General features: G+C 37.6%; 1 protein-coding gene and 1 long non-coding RNA gene across 26 annotated transcripts in view; one reads left to right on the top strand and one right to left on the bottom strand.

Annotated features, from left to right (window-relative positions):
* Positions 1-17,043, bottom strand: part of R3HDM1 (R3H domain containing 1) — a 188,065-nt gene that overhangs the window by 111,106 nt on the left and 59,916 nt on the right. For all 25 annotated transcript variants that reach the window (XM_054548547.1, XM_054548549.1, XM_063712428.1 and 22 more), the window contains exons 2-3: positions 8,881-9,089; positions 6,578-6,788 (exon numbers count right to left, since the gene is read on the bottom strand). In XM_054548547.1, coding sequence (XP_054404522.1) covers positions 6,578-6,748 — 171 coding nt within the window. In that variant the 5' untranslated portion in view covers positions 6,749-6,788; positions 8,881-9,089. The remainder of the gene's footprint in view (positions 1-6,577; positions 6,789-8,880; positions 9,090-17,043) is intronic.
* LOC129057970 (uncharacterized) overlaps positions 1-17,043 on the top strand; it is a 104,175-nt gene that overhangs the window by 82,816 nt on the left and 4,316 nt on the right. The window lies entirely within an intron of this gene.

Genomic DNA, 17,043 nt, shown 5'->3' with positions numbered 1-17,043 from the left:
ATGTGGGGAGGTTATGTTAAAAGTAAGTTTTACTCTGTTTTATTACTAAAGAAAAAATCTATCTTGCATGACAAAGTGATAAATTTTTGAGAAGCCAAATAATCGTGTTATTGCTAATAAATAGTAACAATTATAATTATTATAACATTGTTAATGGCACCTACCATTTGCTAGGCTCTATGTACTAGGTACATTACATGTATCTTTTTTTCTCTGAGACAGGGTCTGACTCTGTCACCCAGGCTGGAGTCCAGTGGCGCAATCACAGCTCACTGCAGCCTTGACCTCCTGGGCTCAGATGATCCTCTCACCTCAGCCTCCAGAGTAGCCTCCATGTCTGACTAATTGTTTGTGTTTTTTGTAGAGATGGGGATTTGCCATGTTTCCCCAACTGGTCGGCCTCCCAACGTGCTGAGATTACAAGTGTGAACCACTGTGCCCAGCCGTCCTTTTTTTTTTTTTTTTTTTTTAATTTTATTTTTTTTTAAGGGACAGGTCTTACTCTGTTGCCCAGGCTGGAGTATACTGGTGCAATCCTAACTCACTGCAGCCTTGAACTCCCAAGTCATCCTCCCACCTCAGCCTCCCAAACAACTGTGACTACAGGTGTGTACCGTGACGCATGACTAATTTTTTTATTTTTATTTTTGTAGAGACAAAGTCTTCCTGTGTTGTCCAGGCTGGTCTCAAAGTCCTGGGCTCAGGTAAACCTCCTGCCTCGGCATCCCAAAGCGCTGGCAGGAGCCACCACGCTTGGCCACATACATCCTTTTAATCCTTGTTTGACAAACAGGAAATAGCTAAGATTATTATTTGAATGGTTTTATATAAAGAGACTTTTATTCAGTCCTTTAAAAAAATACTTCATTTCTTAACAGATTAATGACATAAGTTAATTGTTTCATCAATACTTTCCAAGCAAATGAGGGAATTTGTTATGTACTGCCTTCATTGTCGAAGAAGTGTGCCATTGTGTTCTGAACTTTTCTGATAGCCTTATTAGATTCATTGCTTTCTTGCCCAAACCACTTTTAAAGAAATGCACTGGAATTAACTTGAAGGATACAAGATGTAAGAGTCTCATCTTGATTATCGAAGGGCTTACTACTGAAACAGAATATACAAAATATGCACTTTAGCCAACTCTGTGTATGGAAAATTGACTCATGTATGTCAGAGCTATTCATTGACTCTGGCACACAAGGCCTAGTTTTTAACAAAAATCAGCTCTCTTATTTTCTCCATGACAAGGGTTACCAACACAATGTGGACTTGCTATCCTACTGTTAATAATAATGTGAGGGAGAGGCATTGTTTGAACTGTTCCCAAATATGTTTTGAATTGTGTGCATATACACATGTATACAGATGAACATCCCTGGACAAACTATTTGTTAAGTACAAAGATACAACTGTAAAAGAAGGGGAAAGTTGAGTTTGAACCTTTAATAAGCAGAGCACAGGGTTCTGAATTTTATATTTAAAATAAATGACTGTAAAAATCAACACAAATAATTTACTCTAAGTTTATTATTTAAATTTTTTTTTTTTAAGACAGGGTCTCACTCTGTCACCCAGGCTGGAGTAGAGTGGCACGGTTTCAGCTCACTTCAACCTTGATCTCCCTGGCTCAAGCAATTCTCCCACCTCAGCCTCTTGAGTAGCTGGGACTACACGTGCATGCCACCACACCCGGCTAATTTTTGTATTTTTTTTTGGTAGAGACAGGGTTTCACCATGTTGCCCAGGCTGGTCTCGAATTCGAGCTCAAGCGATCCGCTTGCCTTAGCCTGCCTCAAAGTGCTGAGATTTACAGTCATGTGCCATCGCACCAGGCTAATTTAGACTAATTGTAATCTGAAAAACCTATCCGTGAAGAAAATCAAACAATGGAGACCCATCGGTGAGTTATACACAGGAAATCAAAGCAAATACTCCCCACCATCCAATTAACCCATGTTAAAGATTAGGGATACTCATAGTCTAACAAAATACATTTTTCTGGATTTAGAAACCTGGCATCCACCACCCCAACCTTCCAAATGTTTCATAAAAATATAAAGTCCGAAATGTACCTCTACATTCTCAATAGGAACAGTGTGTGGCAGCAGAAAAATTCCTAACCAAAAACCTGTCAGATAATTATCTGAGACCATAATCAACAATTCAGAACAACTCCAAGGCAATTATGTGGGAAAGTTAACTTCCTGACGTTAATGCACACAGATTTCTTGAATTAGCTCTGAAGTATTAAGAAATTCTTATGAAAGTAATCCTAAAATTTCTATAAAAGATTACAGTCCAAAACAAAACCCTGAATAAGAAACACAACATTTTTTAAAAGTGGAAAGAGAAAACTAGTAAAAGCAGAAAGAAAACACAAGTAGAATTATTTATAAATTAAATGGTCAAAGAGCTCTCTTTGAGATAATCGCTGCTTGGAACCACCTGAGATGACATGTAATGTCTGTTGGCCTCTCTCTAGTTTGATGAAATTATTTTTTATGTAAATACTACCCTTAACAGAAAGAAAATAATAAGGTCTCTTCATAGTACAAAAGGGACTGTAACATCCCTTAATTAAAAATGACTTCACTCAAAATGTATATATTAAACGTGCAGTTTTGTTATATAAATGAATGAAATGAATGCGTCTTTTGGAAGGTAAACATTTGTTTCCTTTAATCACTTTAATATTACTATGCTGAAGCAAGATAACAGACGTAAGTTATAATATTCATGGTAGCTGATTTTCAGAATGAGAGCAAAGTAGAGAGTATCTTATCACTCTATTAGAATAAAGTAATAGTTTATTCAAAAATCTCAATAGAAAACCTACATTATTTGCTACATACATCCAAACTTATGAGTGAAAAATAGCAGTTGTTATTTAAGATGACAACCTTTAGGCGGTACCTTAGAGGTACCAAAGGAAGATGAAATATCTGGTAGTATGTTAGAACAGTTAACTCCACATTAAGTTAAAAGTAACTCTGTATTAACCAGACTTTTTAAAACAAAACACTTATTCCCTGTTGATGCTTTAAACAGTTAACTTTGTTTTATAATATTTTAAATGAAAACACAGAAGAAACCAATTTTCCAGTTTTATCTACTTCCAATTCCCATTAATTAAATCTATTCTATACAAGGTATCTCAACTGTACACCCCTTGCCAGGCACCTTGGATGAAGGCATCTTGGGCCTCAAAAGCTCGAAGCAGAGTCAATATTCTTACATATAGTAAATTATTATTATTATTATTTTGAGACGGAGTCTCGCTCTGTCACCTAGGCTGGGTGCAGTGGCATGATCTCGGTTCACTGCAACCTCTGCCTCCTGAGTTCAAGTGATTCTCCTGTCTCAGCTTCCCAAGTAGCTGGGATTACAGGCGTGCGCCACCATGCCCAGCTAATTTTTTTGTATTTTTAGTAGTGACAGGGTTTCACCATGTTGGTCAGGCTGGTCTTGAATTCCTGACCTTGTGACCCGCCCACCTCGGCCTCCCAAAGTGCTGGGATTACAGACGTGAGCCACCGCGCCCAGCCCATATAGTAAATTATTAATAAATACTTCAATAAACAATGAATATGGCATTCACCAGATTAACATAAAATAAATTCTCACATTCTCTTTTTCCCTCCTTCCAAATCGTTACAGTCACTATGCTATAGGAAACGAGAGGTCAAAGACCATGCCCATGTTTGTTTACTATGGTATTCCCTTGGTAAAGAAGAGATTTTTCCATAAATGGTTTGGGTAATGTGGGAAATTTTCTTATACTACAAACAACTGGGCCATGATGCAAAAGTGGTCATCAGAATGTTCTTGTGGCTTACTGCCAAGGGCAACACAATAGACATTGTAGGAAATGCAATAACCCAAATTAATGACTTGTTGATAAGCATGATATAGGAAAAGAAACATTAGGTGTAGAAAAGAGGCTAAAATGAAGTATTTTATTATTTCAATCACAAATGCAATGGAATTTTAGCAGATTTTCTCTGATGTAATCAGGACACTGGCATGCTGTCATCACCGAGTGTACTGATTACAGGTATGGCAATTTTTTGTTGTTCTAAAAAGTGCTGTTAGTAAAAATGACTGGGAAAAAAATATGTTATTTCTCCCAATTTCTTAGATGATTACCACTTGACTATAAGTGAGGCCGAAATGCTTTTTTATAGCTGGAGGAATTGCTATCGTTGTCTCACCTGCTGTCTGGCACATAATAGGGAAAAAAGACAGTTTTTGACTGAACGAAAGAATGAGAAAACCTTTAAAAACAGGTTTCTTGGCCAGCAGTGGTGGCTCACGCCTGTAATCCCAGCAGTTTGGGAGGCTGAGGCAGGCGGATCATGAGGTCAAGAGATCGAGACCATCCTGGCCAACATGGTGAAACCCTGTGTCTACAAAAAATACACAAATTAGCTGAGCATGGTGGCGCAAGCCCATAGTCCCAGCTACTTGGGAGGCTGAGGCAGGAGAACTGCTTGAACCCGGGAGGTGGAGGCTGCAGTAAGCCAAGGTTGTGCCACTACACTCCAGCCTGGTGACATAGTGAGACTCTGTCTTAAAAAAACAAAAAACAAAAAAACAAAAAAACCCCACCCCTCCCCACGCAAAAAAACCAGGTTTCTTTACTTTAAAAAAGTGAAGCTAAAAAAGAAAACACAAAAGAAAAAAAAAGTGAAGCTATAATTTTTGGCTTATAGCCTTCAAAGTGTTTAGTATATAGAATGATAGAATATTTTCTCCAAAAATAGAATTCTTTAATTGCAAAGCAAAATTAAAACATTATTGTTAAACATTTTTTTTTAAATTTTTTCTTTTTTTTGAGATGGAGTCTTGCTCTGTCGCCAGGTTGGAGTGCAGTGGTACGATCTTGGCTTACTGTAACCTCTGCCTCCTGGGTTCGAGCTATTCCCCTGCCTCAGGATCCCTGGTAGCTGGGACTATAGGTGCGTGCCACCATGCCTGGCTAATTTTTTGTATTTTTACTAGAGACAGGGTTTCACCATGTTGGTCAGGATGGTCTCGATCTCCTGACCTTGTGATCCACTCACCTCGGTCTCCCAAAGTGCTGGGATTACAGCCATCGCTCCCGGCCTAAACAATTTTTTTTTGAATAACTTTTTCTGATAGCTTAAAGGTGGCTACAAATTCTTTACTACTGAGAGGTAGGGTCTAATTCCCCATCCTCTGGCCTGGCTTTATTGACTTATGTCATCAAAAGAAGACAGCTGAAGTAACGTTCTGGAACTTCTGGGCCTATGTCAAAAGAAACCTTGCAGCTTTGCTTGGCTTTCTTGGAACATTCTCTCTGGGACCCCTGAGCTGCCACATAAGAAGTCTGACTACTTTGGACCCACCTTGTTGGAGGAGCCATAAATAGGTGCTTCTAGTTCCACCTGAGCCCAGCACTGCAGCCATTCCTACCTAGGTGCCAGGCAGGTGCGAGAAGCAATCCGGGATGCTCCAGACCAAGTCCACCGGCCTGTTAAATGCCAACAAAGGACCTCTTTGGATACCTTGTAGAATAGAAAATTCACTCAGCCCAAGCCTTGCTTCGTTTCCTGACTGATAAATGATGAGACATTAAAAAAAAAATTGTGGGCCAGGTGCGATGGCTTGCGCCTGTAATCCTAGCATTATGGGAAGCCGAGGCGGGCGGATCGCTGGAGCTCAGGAGTTCTAGAACAGCCTATGCAACACAGTGAAACTCCATCTCTACTAAAATAGAAAAATTAGCCGGGTGTGGGGGTGCATGCCTGTAGTCCTAGCTACTCGGGAGGCTGAGGCAGGAGAATTGCTTGAACCCGGGAGAGGGAGGCTGCAGTGAGCCGAGATCACGCCACTGCACTCCAGCCTGGGCGACAGAGCGAGACTCCATCTCAAAAAAATAAAATAAAATAAATTGTTTAAAAGTGTTAGCCTTTCATTCTGAGAAAACAGATAACTGGAAAACCTTACCAAAGAAATGAAAACTACTAGAAACGCTATTACTTGGGACCATTTTTACCTATCTTCAATTTGTTAATCAACTCAATTTCCATTTATGCGTGGAATTAGAAGCCTTCTCAGTGGCTAGTTCTAAGTTATTATATATGCACAGCATTAAAAGCATTAACTTCCCCCGGGCCCACAAATCTTTTTTGTCAGTCAGGTTGAGTGACTGAGGAACCCCCTGAGGGCTGTTTTTGCCAATAGTTCGTCTGCAGTTTTATTCTATTCTATTTGTCTTTCCTTTAAGAGCTCTTAGGTTAAACTCAAAATTTAACTGTGAGAGTTCAAAACTCTCACAGCACTGGTAATTAGGAAAAGGGTGGAATGAGAAAGTAGAAAGCCAATAAAAACGCACTAGCCACATACAAATAAAAAGAATTATATTACATGATACAAGCCAAGTTAAGACTCACAGCAAGCTAATCCAACTGGCTCCAAAACCAGCTAGTAAGCATGTCACGAAGGGTCAACTTACCCTTTTAGAATTTTGAGAAGTGAGTTTTGTATGAAAATAAACATAAATATATACTGAATATTTAGTATTTGTAGCCAGAGAAAAATTCCTGTTTACCTGCAAATCTATATTGTTCTCAATACAATGTTCATTCTTCTCTACCAAAATCTTCCCATAGTTTTCTGATTTGATAAGATTTTCAACTCTGGTTGTATCTTTCACTTCTGCCTCCAAATCCTTCATTGTTGCAGTTTCATCTTTTACAGTAACAGTATCAGACATCCTCATTAGAAAAGGTTATTTTCGAATTCTACAGGGAGCTTGAAGCCTTAAGAAAAAAAAATTAATACAGTTTGAAACTTTTTTACATTCAGTTACTGCATGATACTGACCTACTGTCTGTTATGTTCCAGAAATAATGTTGAATATAGACAGGAACAAAATTCTTGATTTCAAACAGTATATAATTTTGTGCTAGATACATCCAAATTTAAAAAAAGATCACAATACAGTCAGAAAAGAGCTATAGAAAGTATGTGAGCCAGGCACAGTGGTACCCAGCTGTAGTCCCAGCTACTTGGGAGTCAGGCAGGATGACTGCTTGAGTCCAGGAGGCGGAGGCCAACCTGGGCAACATAGCAAGACCCTATTGCTAACACATAAATAAGTACATTTAAAAAAAGAATACGGAGTAATTTTGATGCACATATACTTGTGGAAATTCTTAAGAAACATTAAGGACTAAGCCAGATCAAGGTAGAAGGTAATGGCTGGAGAATAATATATGTGTATTTAGAAGACATTAGAAATCTTTTTCTCCAAAGGGATACCTATAATAGCTTTTTCATCTGGATTCCTAAAATTCCAAATTTCTTAAATTACCCAGAAATATTTCCAAAAGGAAGTAATTTAAAAATAAACAGTAACATTCTATTACAAAATACACTTGTAAATCTGGATTAACAAATACGTTCAGCAATATGAAGAAAGCACTGAAAACTCTCCTGAATTAAGTGATTCATTGCCAAACAACACATATTATCCAGGCAGTCTAGAATATGGAATCCACAGGAAATCAAATACATAAGATTCCAATATATTTTCATGTCATTAGTGAGTTTAAGAAAATCACTGGTTTCACACTGGATTAATGTATCAGAGATTAAGCTAAAGATAGCACTCATTTTAAGCTGCAAAAAATGTAATAAAAATAGCAGAACTTGGCTGGCTGCGGTGGGTCACGACTGTAATCCCAGCACTTTGGGAGGCCAAGGTGGGCGGATTGCTTGAGCTCAGGAGTTCAAAACCAGCCTGGGCAATGTGACAAAACCCAAACTCTACTAAAAATACAAAACTTAGCCAGGCATGGTGGTGCACGCCTGTAATACAGCTACTCAGGAGGCTGAGGCACGAGAATCGCTTGAAGCTGAAAGGTGTGTGTTCCAGTGAGCTGTGATCACGCCACTAGACTCCGCCTTGGGTGACAGAGTGAGGCTCTGTCACGAAACAAAACAAACAAAAAAACCCAATAATGGCAGAACTTGATATAAACAACTTATTCTGAAATGCATCTTTAAAAAAAATGAACAGATTGATATACAGAGGGATAGACAGATATAGATTATAGCAAGTATGCTAAAATATTACTGGTAAAATCAAGGGGTGATTATGGGGTGTTCACAGTAAAATTCTTTCAACTTTTCTATATTTCTGAAAATTTTCGTAATAAAATCTTGTACGGGGGGAACCAGTGAAACTTATTTTCTCTATATCAATTTGAAAAATTCAAAAAAGTTCATTTCCTGAAAGAATGTTTTGCAATCTAAATGGATTTTAGGGCCAGGTGCAGTGGTTTACACCTGTAATCCCAGTGCATTAGGAGGCTGAGGCAGGTGTATCACTTGAGGCCAAGAGTTTGAGACCAGCTTGGCCAACATGGCAAAACCCCATCTCTATTAAAAATACAAAAATTAGCTGGGCATGGTAGCGCATGCCTGCACGCCTGTAGGCCCAGCTACTTGGGAGGCTGAGGCAGGAGAACTGCTTTAACCTGGGAGGCGGAGGTTGCAGCGAGCCAAGATCGTGCCATTGCACTCCAGTCTGGGTGACAGAGTGAGACTCCATCTCAATAAATACATAAATAAATGGATTTTAGGAATTGATAAATACAGCTGAAAAGTTAAAAAAGCCAAAGAGAAGTAGATCCTAAAGTCACAGACAGACTGAACTGAATTAAGAAAAAAACCATGTCTTCCTTAATTATAACCCATACAAAAGTTAATTGGTTCATTCCGAAAACAAACAGCTGCAAAGTAGGGAGAGGGTGGTGAAGTTACTTAAGACACTGGCTTCTTGCTTTTTATAGGTGAGATTTTGTAAGAAAAAGAAATGTGTTTTTATGAATGACAGGGAAGTATTACCTGATGCGTCCTTTGGATTTGGGATTGTGGTGTCCCACAAAAATAAAATAAAATAATCCAAGGTTCTTTTTCACAGTTGTCAGCCAGGATGTCAACTGTAGTGAACCATCTGTAATCTGGCAGGAGGAGTCCCATGTCCTTGTCACCACTGTAGATTCCCGGACTGGAATAGACTGTCTTGGATCAAATATATCATACCTTTCCGTGGCCTAAAATGAAAACAAAAGAAACCATTTTAACAAAATGGCCAAGGGAAATGGAACACTCCACATGAAACTGAGAAATTAAAAATATTACTGTCAGTTGTTTTATTACATTATTTTCCTAAACAAAAGTCAGAACACTGAGTAACAATGAATTCTAACATATATTAGCTATGTGAACCTGAATAAGTCACTGAGGCCGAGAGGACTGATTAGTTAAAAGCAGAAGAGAGAAGAGGAAAGAAAATGATATGTACTGAGAAGCTGCAATGCGGTCAGGGTTATAATTGAGATAGTATCTATAGATAAGGAGAGAGAAAAAAGATCATAATCAGAAACACTTTAACTCCAAGAACCATCATTTTTAGAGTTCTCTTCTAGAGCTGTGTAATTCTGTGGACTTAAGACTGTAATTTTGAACAGTAATAACATTCTAGATTTTTAAAAATACAAAAGAAAAAATAAAACAAAAATAACAAGCCATTTAACATTTTTAATGAAACCCACATTGTCTGTTCTAAAAAAAAAAAAAAAAAAGTTGGCTGGGTGCAGTGGCTCGTGCCTATAATCCCAGCACTTTGGGAAGCCAAGGCAGGAGGATCACTTGAGACCAGGGGCTCAAGACTAGCATGGGCAACACAGTGAGACCCCATCTCTACAAAAATTAAAAAATTAGCTGGGTGTAGGGGTGTGCACCTGTAGTCCTAGTTAATTGCGAGGTTGAGGTGGGAGAATAGCTTTAGTTGGGGGTTACAGTTAGCTATGATCATGCTACTGCACTCCAGTCTGGATGGCAGAGCAAAAACAAAACAAAACAAAACAAAAAACCCCAAATACAAAATTTTCTCCATGTTATATTTTTGAAGTCAGTTTTATTCTATATTTATTCGGTATGAATGAATATAGCCTAGCAAGTAAACAACTCTAAAAAGATTATTTACCTCTTCCATTGTCCTTTGACAATTTTGCTGTCAATAAACAGAATAGTACATTTTAAGGTGAAATAACTAAGCATACATATATGCATATAATGAGATCTAAGCACCAAGAGACCTAATACCAAGACAGCCAAGCATGCATTATAGAGTAACTCACATTTTATACTAACTCTTCAAAAACCATTTTGAAATACAATCACTTGGAACCCTATATATCCTTACATTACTTTTCACATTTTGATTTCACAATGTTTGACACAAGGATAATAGAAAAGGGGGTATCAAAAACAAATGTCAAAAAACTTTTAATTGATACTGTGTCATCTCAATCTGACCAAGATTCTCCAGCCACTACATCAAATGATTAAGTTCCACCAAAAACAAAACAAAACAAAACAAAATCCTTCAAGTATTTTTTCTCCATTTTAGCTTTTTATCTCATAAAATGGTAGACACAAGATGGCAGCATTCTCTAAGCAACCAAATTATTTGTGTTCTTCGTAAAGTGACTTTACAATTTAATCATGAATCTCTTAATTTTGTAATTCCATAAAAGCAAGGTTTTTAATCCATTTAAGAAATAAATAAGGTACTAGATAAGGCAATAGCTGCAGGGGAGAGTGAGGAAGGGGCAAAACCGAAGAGGTGAACACCATAGAAGATCCTCTTAGGATCCCAAGGTTCCATGAAACCCCAAAGAACCTGAGAGTCCAATATTGTAATTCAGCATTCAAGTTATTATTGCCTAGAAGTCAAATGACTTCTTCAAAGTCACACAACCAGTATGTGTGACCAAAACTTGGTAATATGCCACACCATTTGATAACAGACTAAATAATGAATGATTCAGAATGAAAATGACCAGTTATTGCCTGGGAAGGAGTCAATGGCATATAGAAATGGCAATAGAAAGGGAAGTGGACTAGCATTAGACAATGATTTAAATCCCAGCTCTGCCAGTTATATTTTCGGTAAATAACTTAATCTCTCTGAGTTGCAGTTTTTTGATCTGCAAAGTGGAAAAAAGAATATCTAGCTTCTAGGTTTGTTGTGAGGACTGACTGATTTAAATGTAGAGCACGGACCACAGCCTCTCTCCCAGGGCAGGCCCTCCAAAAATGTTAGCTCTCTTCTCTGGTCAGAATCCCTTTAGATCAGCAGTTGGCTGAGCCTGAATTTGCTGTGTCCTGACCCCCACCACTACACAGCAGTAGACTGACAGGAGGCCTACCACTGTGTACAAGTGGCTTAGCATTTTTGTGTATGGCTCTCATTTGAAGGCTTCTAATTGAATATTAAAAATTCATACAAACTGTTGGGTGTAGTGGCTCAGGCCTGTAATCTCAGGACTTTGGGAGGTGGAGGCAGAAGGATCACTGAGACCAGGAGTTCAAGACAAGCCTGGGCAACATAGCAAACCCTATCTCTACAAAAAAAAAAAAAAAAAAAAAAAAAAAAATCATATGAACTTTGTATTCTTCTCCAAAATATTAATGCACTTGTTTAATTTTTAATTTTTTTTTTTAGAGACAAGGTCTCACTCAGTCACCCAGGTTGGAGTTCAGTGGCACAATACTGACTCACTGCAGCCTTGACCTTTGAGGTTCAAGCTATCCTTCCACTGTAACTGCGACTATAGGTGCACACCACTATGCCCAGCTAATTTTTAAATTGTTTTTGTAGAGACGGGGTCTTGCTATTTTGCACAGGCTGGTCTCAAATTCCTGCGCTCAAGTAATCCCCTGTCCCAGCCTCCCAAAGTGCTGGGAGTGGCTGTGAGCCACTCTGCCCAGCTAATGAACTTGTTTGATATAAAAATGTTTTCCCTCTCCAAATCTTCAAGTAAAAGGGATGTTTCAGCTTTTGGTACTCACTGGAAAAACAAAAACAAACCCCTTTTTGGTAAACCCATGAAGCCTACACTTCTCAGTTTGCCAAAGGTTGTGTGGGCACGTGGGTGTCAAGTATAGAAAGCTACAAGATAGACATGGCACATCATGTCTCTAACACAACGTTTAGAAGTCCATTAAATGTACTGTCTTAATATAATAAATAGTCGTACAGTAAGTGAAAGATACTTAGGAACTTACAAAATTAAGGAAGACAGCTTAGAGAAAAAAATGAACAAAATATAGGCATTCAAGTATATATCTCAGTTCCTACTATTACTGAAATTTAAAAACTGAATTTTTCAGAATCTTTGTCAACCTAAGAGAGATGGATATATGAGCTCAAAATTCATATTCAACTTCAAAAAAAAATTCTAATTGTCAACATGCTATTTATTAGGGACAAGTCAGAGATGTGCTTATATATAATTCCTGTGCTACCAGGTAGATAACCAGAGAAACGCCACATGTATATTTACGTATGCACAAAAAGGATGGCACTTACCTGAAACCATAAATGAAAGGAAATTACAGGTAAAATTAAAGGTCATAACCTTAAAAAAGTAAAACTATGAATGTACAATGATATATAGGAAATCTTTTTATAATTTTTGGGTGGGAAAGTCCTTCCCAAGTGTGACACCAAAATCTAGAAGCCATTAAAGGTAAATAGTTATAAAACTTACAACAAAGTTTCAAGATTCCTATATAATAAAATAGAACATAAACAAAAGGCAGATGATACATATGAACTATTTCCAACACGAAAGGGTCAAAATGTTGAAAGTAAAGAAGGGCTTATAAATCAAAAGAAAGAAAAGGAGGGGAATGACAGGAACAGGTAAGCTAAAAAAGAATACAAACAACTACCACCAAAACCAAATACTAATACATATATTTACCATGTGCCTGGCCCTGTGGTAATATTTTTCATAATGAATTCATTTAAAAATCACACAACAGTTCTAAGAAGTATGTCCTATTATCACTCTGTCCTACAACAGATTAGGAAACTAAGGCACATAGAAAAATCAAGTAATTTGTCCAACGTCACACAGCCAGTAAGTATAGAAACCAGGATTTGAATTGGACAGACTAGTGCTCCATTTCAGGCTCTTACCTGTAATACTGTATCATCATCTGTAGGTACCAAGAAGAGGGGCAATTTGTGTTTACGGAGCACTTTTATTTCAAGAGTAATTATGACATGGTAACTCCTTTGTACTGGACTTAAGACAAAGTAAATTTATTCTTTTCACATGAAGAGGAGCTTTGTATTTTTTTGTGTGTACAAGAAGATAGTACTATTAACTTTGTATTAATGGTCACCAGGAGTAATCACCACCAAACTATCAGAACTGCCACGAATTATATAACCATTCTGCTTCTTTCTCTCAATCCTCCTATTGCCTGTGATGATGAGTACCAACTATGAAAACTTGGGTGGCAATAAGGATTCAGGGTTTGTGGCTAAGGAACAATGAGAAGGCAGTAGCCTACAAATGATAAATATGCATGGTTAAGTACCTTCCTCTATGAAACAAAGCAAGGCAGAATTAGGATCAACACTTTCAAAGGCAAACTAGTATATATGAAGTCTAAAGACAAGTAGTTTCTCTAGTGAAAATTTTAGTTAGAAGTATTAACAACAAAAATGCAATACTGATACTGACAATTCAAAATATCACTTATTATACTTGGGGTCTAAGTTTTGGTTTCACAACACAGAAGAACTGAAAAGTTCGGTAGCCCCAACAACAAATACTCAAGTTTCACACAACGAAAGTCAATTTACTCTAGGTTAACAAAATATTTAAAAATCATTTAAGTTAATTTATATGTGGGTAAGAAATCTCGCTCCTATAGGTAAAAATATTCTTCACAAAAATATTTAGGGGAAAAAGAGTTACATTATTGATGTTATCTGAACAGAATTTGGCAAAGCCCAAAAAAAAGGGTTGTTGCTTCCTTATCACTATCTAGTTATCCAATCCCATTTCATTAGATAAGATGTTATGTTTTTTCTCTTAGAGATAGAAATATAACCAAGCAGGCACATCTATAAAGAAAATCAAATGCACAAAAGCAACCCATATCAAGTTCTCCCTGAGGTTATAAACTGGCACAACCAAATTGGTCAAATGCCTCTAGAAAGAAAGGCGAAGAGCACTGTTTATGCTGTATTTAGAAATAGTGGAAATTCACATTTGCAGTCACTCTGTCAGTCACTTGAACAAGAATATAAGCACTGACATTTCAAAATGTTAAATGTGTATGTGATTTGTAAACAGTTACTGTCATCTAACAAAAATTTACCAAATAACCACAGAAGGCACTATAGCTTTAACGAATATCAGCTACATTTAAAAAGAGTAAAGAGAATGAACTTCCTTGACCTAAAAGGGTTCGTTAAACCATGAAGAGGTTAATGATGACACTTATCAACAAATATAAATAATAATTTTAGGAGGACATTATAAGCAAGAAGCAAAGACTTTTGGTAGTTGAAGAATGAGAGAGAATAATTTATTAGTGGAGTCTTGTAAGACTATATGAAACAAATTACTTTTAGGGAAAAAGTTATATGGAGAGGCAAGGTGTTACACGAATGTGCTGCATTCTGAGTGGAGAAATGGGGAAGACACTGAGCCTCTCATACACTGTGATCCACTTTAGAAAACAATTTGTGCTATCAAATGAATTTTAAATCCCACATATCCTATGACTCCACATTTCCACTTCTGGTGTAGATACACCCTAAGGAAACGCCTTATACAAAGGGACATGTACAAAAATATTCACTGCATTGTTTTATTTAAAAGCAAAGAATGGGAAAGACCAAATGTTGTATTAATAGGAAAACTGTTTTTTTCTTTTTAAAGTAAAAACAACTGTGGCATATTCATGTTGCATGATACCATGAAACGATTAAAATGAAAAGAACTAGAACTATAGGTACAAATATAAGTCCAAAGAAAAATGTCAGAATGTTTAGTCAAAAAGCAGAATGAACTCTACCATATAATGTAACGTATATAAAAATTTAAAAACCACACAAGCATGGATGGGAAGAGTATATACCTATTTCATCTTAGTAATTACCTCTGGAGAGGGAAATGAAAGGGATTGGGTAAGACAGAGAAGGGACTTCAAATCACATCTGTATTATTTTATTTTAAAAAAAGATCTCTAGCCAATATAAAAAAGGTTAGCAACTGTTAATTCTGAGTCGTAAGTACTGAGTGTTATAATGCTCCTTTTTTGTTTATGACATTTTTCATTAAAAATGTCCTGAAAATAAATGAGAATAACAAAAAATGTGGATATATTTGAAATTAAGATTAGAAACTTAGTATTAGGCTGGGCGTGGTGGCTCATGCCTGTAATCCCAGCACTTTGGGAGGCTGAGGCAGGTGGATCACTTGAGGTCAGGAGTTTGAGACCAGCCTGGCCAACATGGTGAAACCCTGTCTCTACTAAAATACAAAAATTAGCTGGGCGTGGTGGTGCACACCTGTAATCCCAGCTACTCAGGAGGCTGAGGCAGGAGAATCGCTGGAACCTGGGAGGCAGAGGTTGCAGTGAGCTGAGATCCCACCACTGCACTCCAGCCTGAGCGACAGAACGAGACTCCCTCTCAAAAAGAAAAAGAAAAAGAAGAAACTTAGTACTGATCCCAGGAGCAACAGGAAGCTTAAGTAATAGAGGAACACATTTTAAGAGAAGCCAGGGAGAATGATTTTAGCTACAATATAGATTAACCCTGTTCTTGCAAACAAAATGAAAGTTTTGATGGAAAGTGACTAGGGTTTAGACAAAGAATTAAAAGGTGAAAGCTGAAAAGGAGAAAAGACATTCCATTCATTCAGTCTCCAGACTGGATACTATGTACAGAGCACTGTTCTAGGTAATAGGGATACATCAGTGAACCAAGCAGATGGGATCCTAGAACCTAAAATGCTTACATTCTAGTGCAGAGACAAAATACACAAGATAATAACTGATTGCAATATGTGCTGTGAAACCGGTAATATTAACAGCAAACCCTTAAAAAGTTACTTATTATTTACTAAGCACTACTCCCAATGCTTTAAGTGTATTAATTCATTTAATCCCCATAAAAGCAGTATTATATAGTTTGCAGCTGAGGCAGAGGAAGATTAAGCAGCTTTTTCAAAGTAGCAAGACTAGTAAGGGGTAGAGTTAAGATATGAACTCAGGTAGTGTTGGCTCCAGAGCCCTTGGTATCAGCCACTACCTGTACTCCATGTAGAAATGAATAGATTAATATAACAGAAAGTAACTAACTGGGGGAAGCCAATTCAATAAAGGAGTGGTCAGGGAAAAGGTAAGGGCTGTGAGAGTTGGAAGAGTTATGAGAGGACACACTGAAGGTGCAGGTAGTGCTCGCTACCACTAAATATAGGAAATATATCTGGGAGGAAAATGGATTTGATGGCAGAACGATGATTTCGGTTTTGCCTACAGTTAATTTTAAGGTGTCTTCAGGACATTCAGGTGGAGAAATCTAACAGAAAACTGGATATATAGACTTGGGGCTCAGGAAAGAAGTCAGCTAATGTTATTTATTTGGTGGAGAATCACTATATAGATTGAAGTTTTGAGTTATCAATGTCAATGAAGTTGCCCACGAGCCTTCATTGAAAAGAGTAGGTGTGGGATAGAATCCCTAGGGAACACTGAACCCTTAAGAATTGAGGAGGACATTGGAAGATCACAAAGAATATACATGATTTGGTAATAAAGTTAGCAGGAGATGCGAAGTTAGAGGAAGGTTGTCAGAATGAAAAAGTGTGTAGGCCACAGAAGCCAGTAAGGAAAGATGGGGAGAGGCTAGAGGTTTAGGAGGGAAGAAAGGTAGTAAGAAGGAAAATCTGAAGAAGTGGGATGAAATGAGAAAATGTAATCAGAAGCACAAATTGGTGAATAAGCCTGAAATGTATACATTATCCTAAGACACTGAAGGGAATGTGGCAGGAAAAGGAGGGAATTCATACCTAATAAATTTCTTCTTTTTTTACCCCGAACCTATTTGCTAGAAGTGAGGGAGCCGGGATGGCTGTAGGGCTTGTGGAGAATGGTGAGTGAGTCACTAAGGGGTGGTTCATTAAG

The sequence above is a fragment of the Pongo abelii genome, chromosome 11, assembly GCF_028885655.2.
Source record: "Pongo abelii isolate AG06213 chromosome 11, NHGRI_mPonAbe1-v2.0_pri, whole genome shotgun sequence".
NCBI classification, from domain to species: Eukaryota; Metazoa; Chordata; class Mammalia; order Primates; family Hominidae; genus Pongo; species Pongo abelii.
Note: the sequence above shows the minus strand (reverse complement) of the source record. Positions and strands in the feature narration are given on the sequence as shown.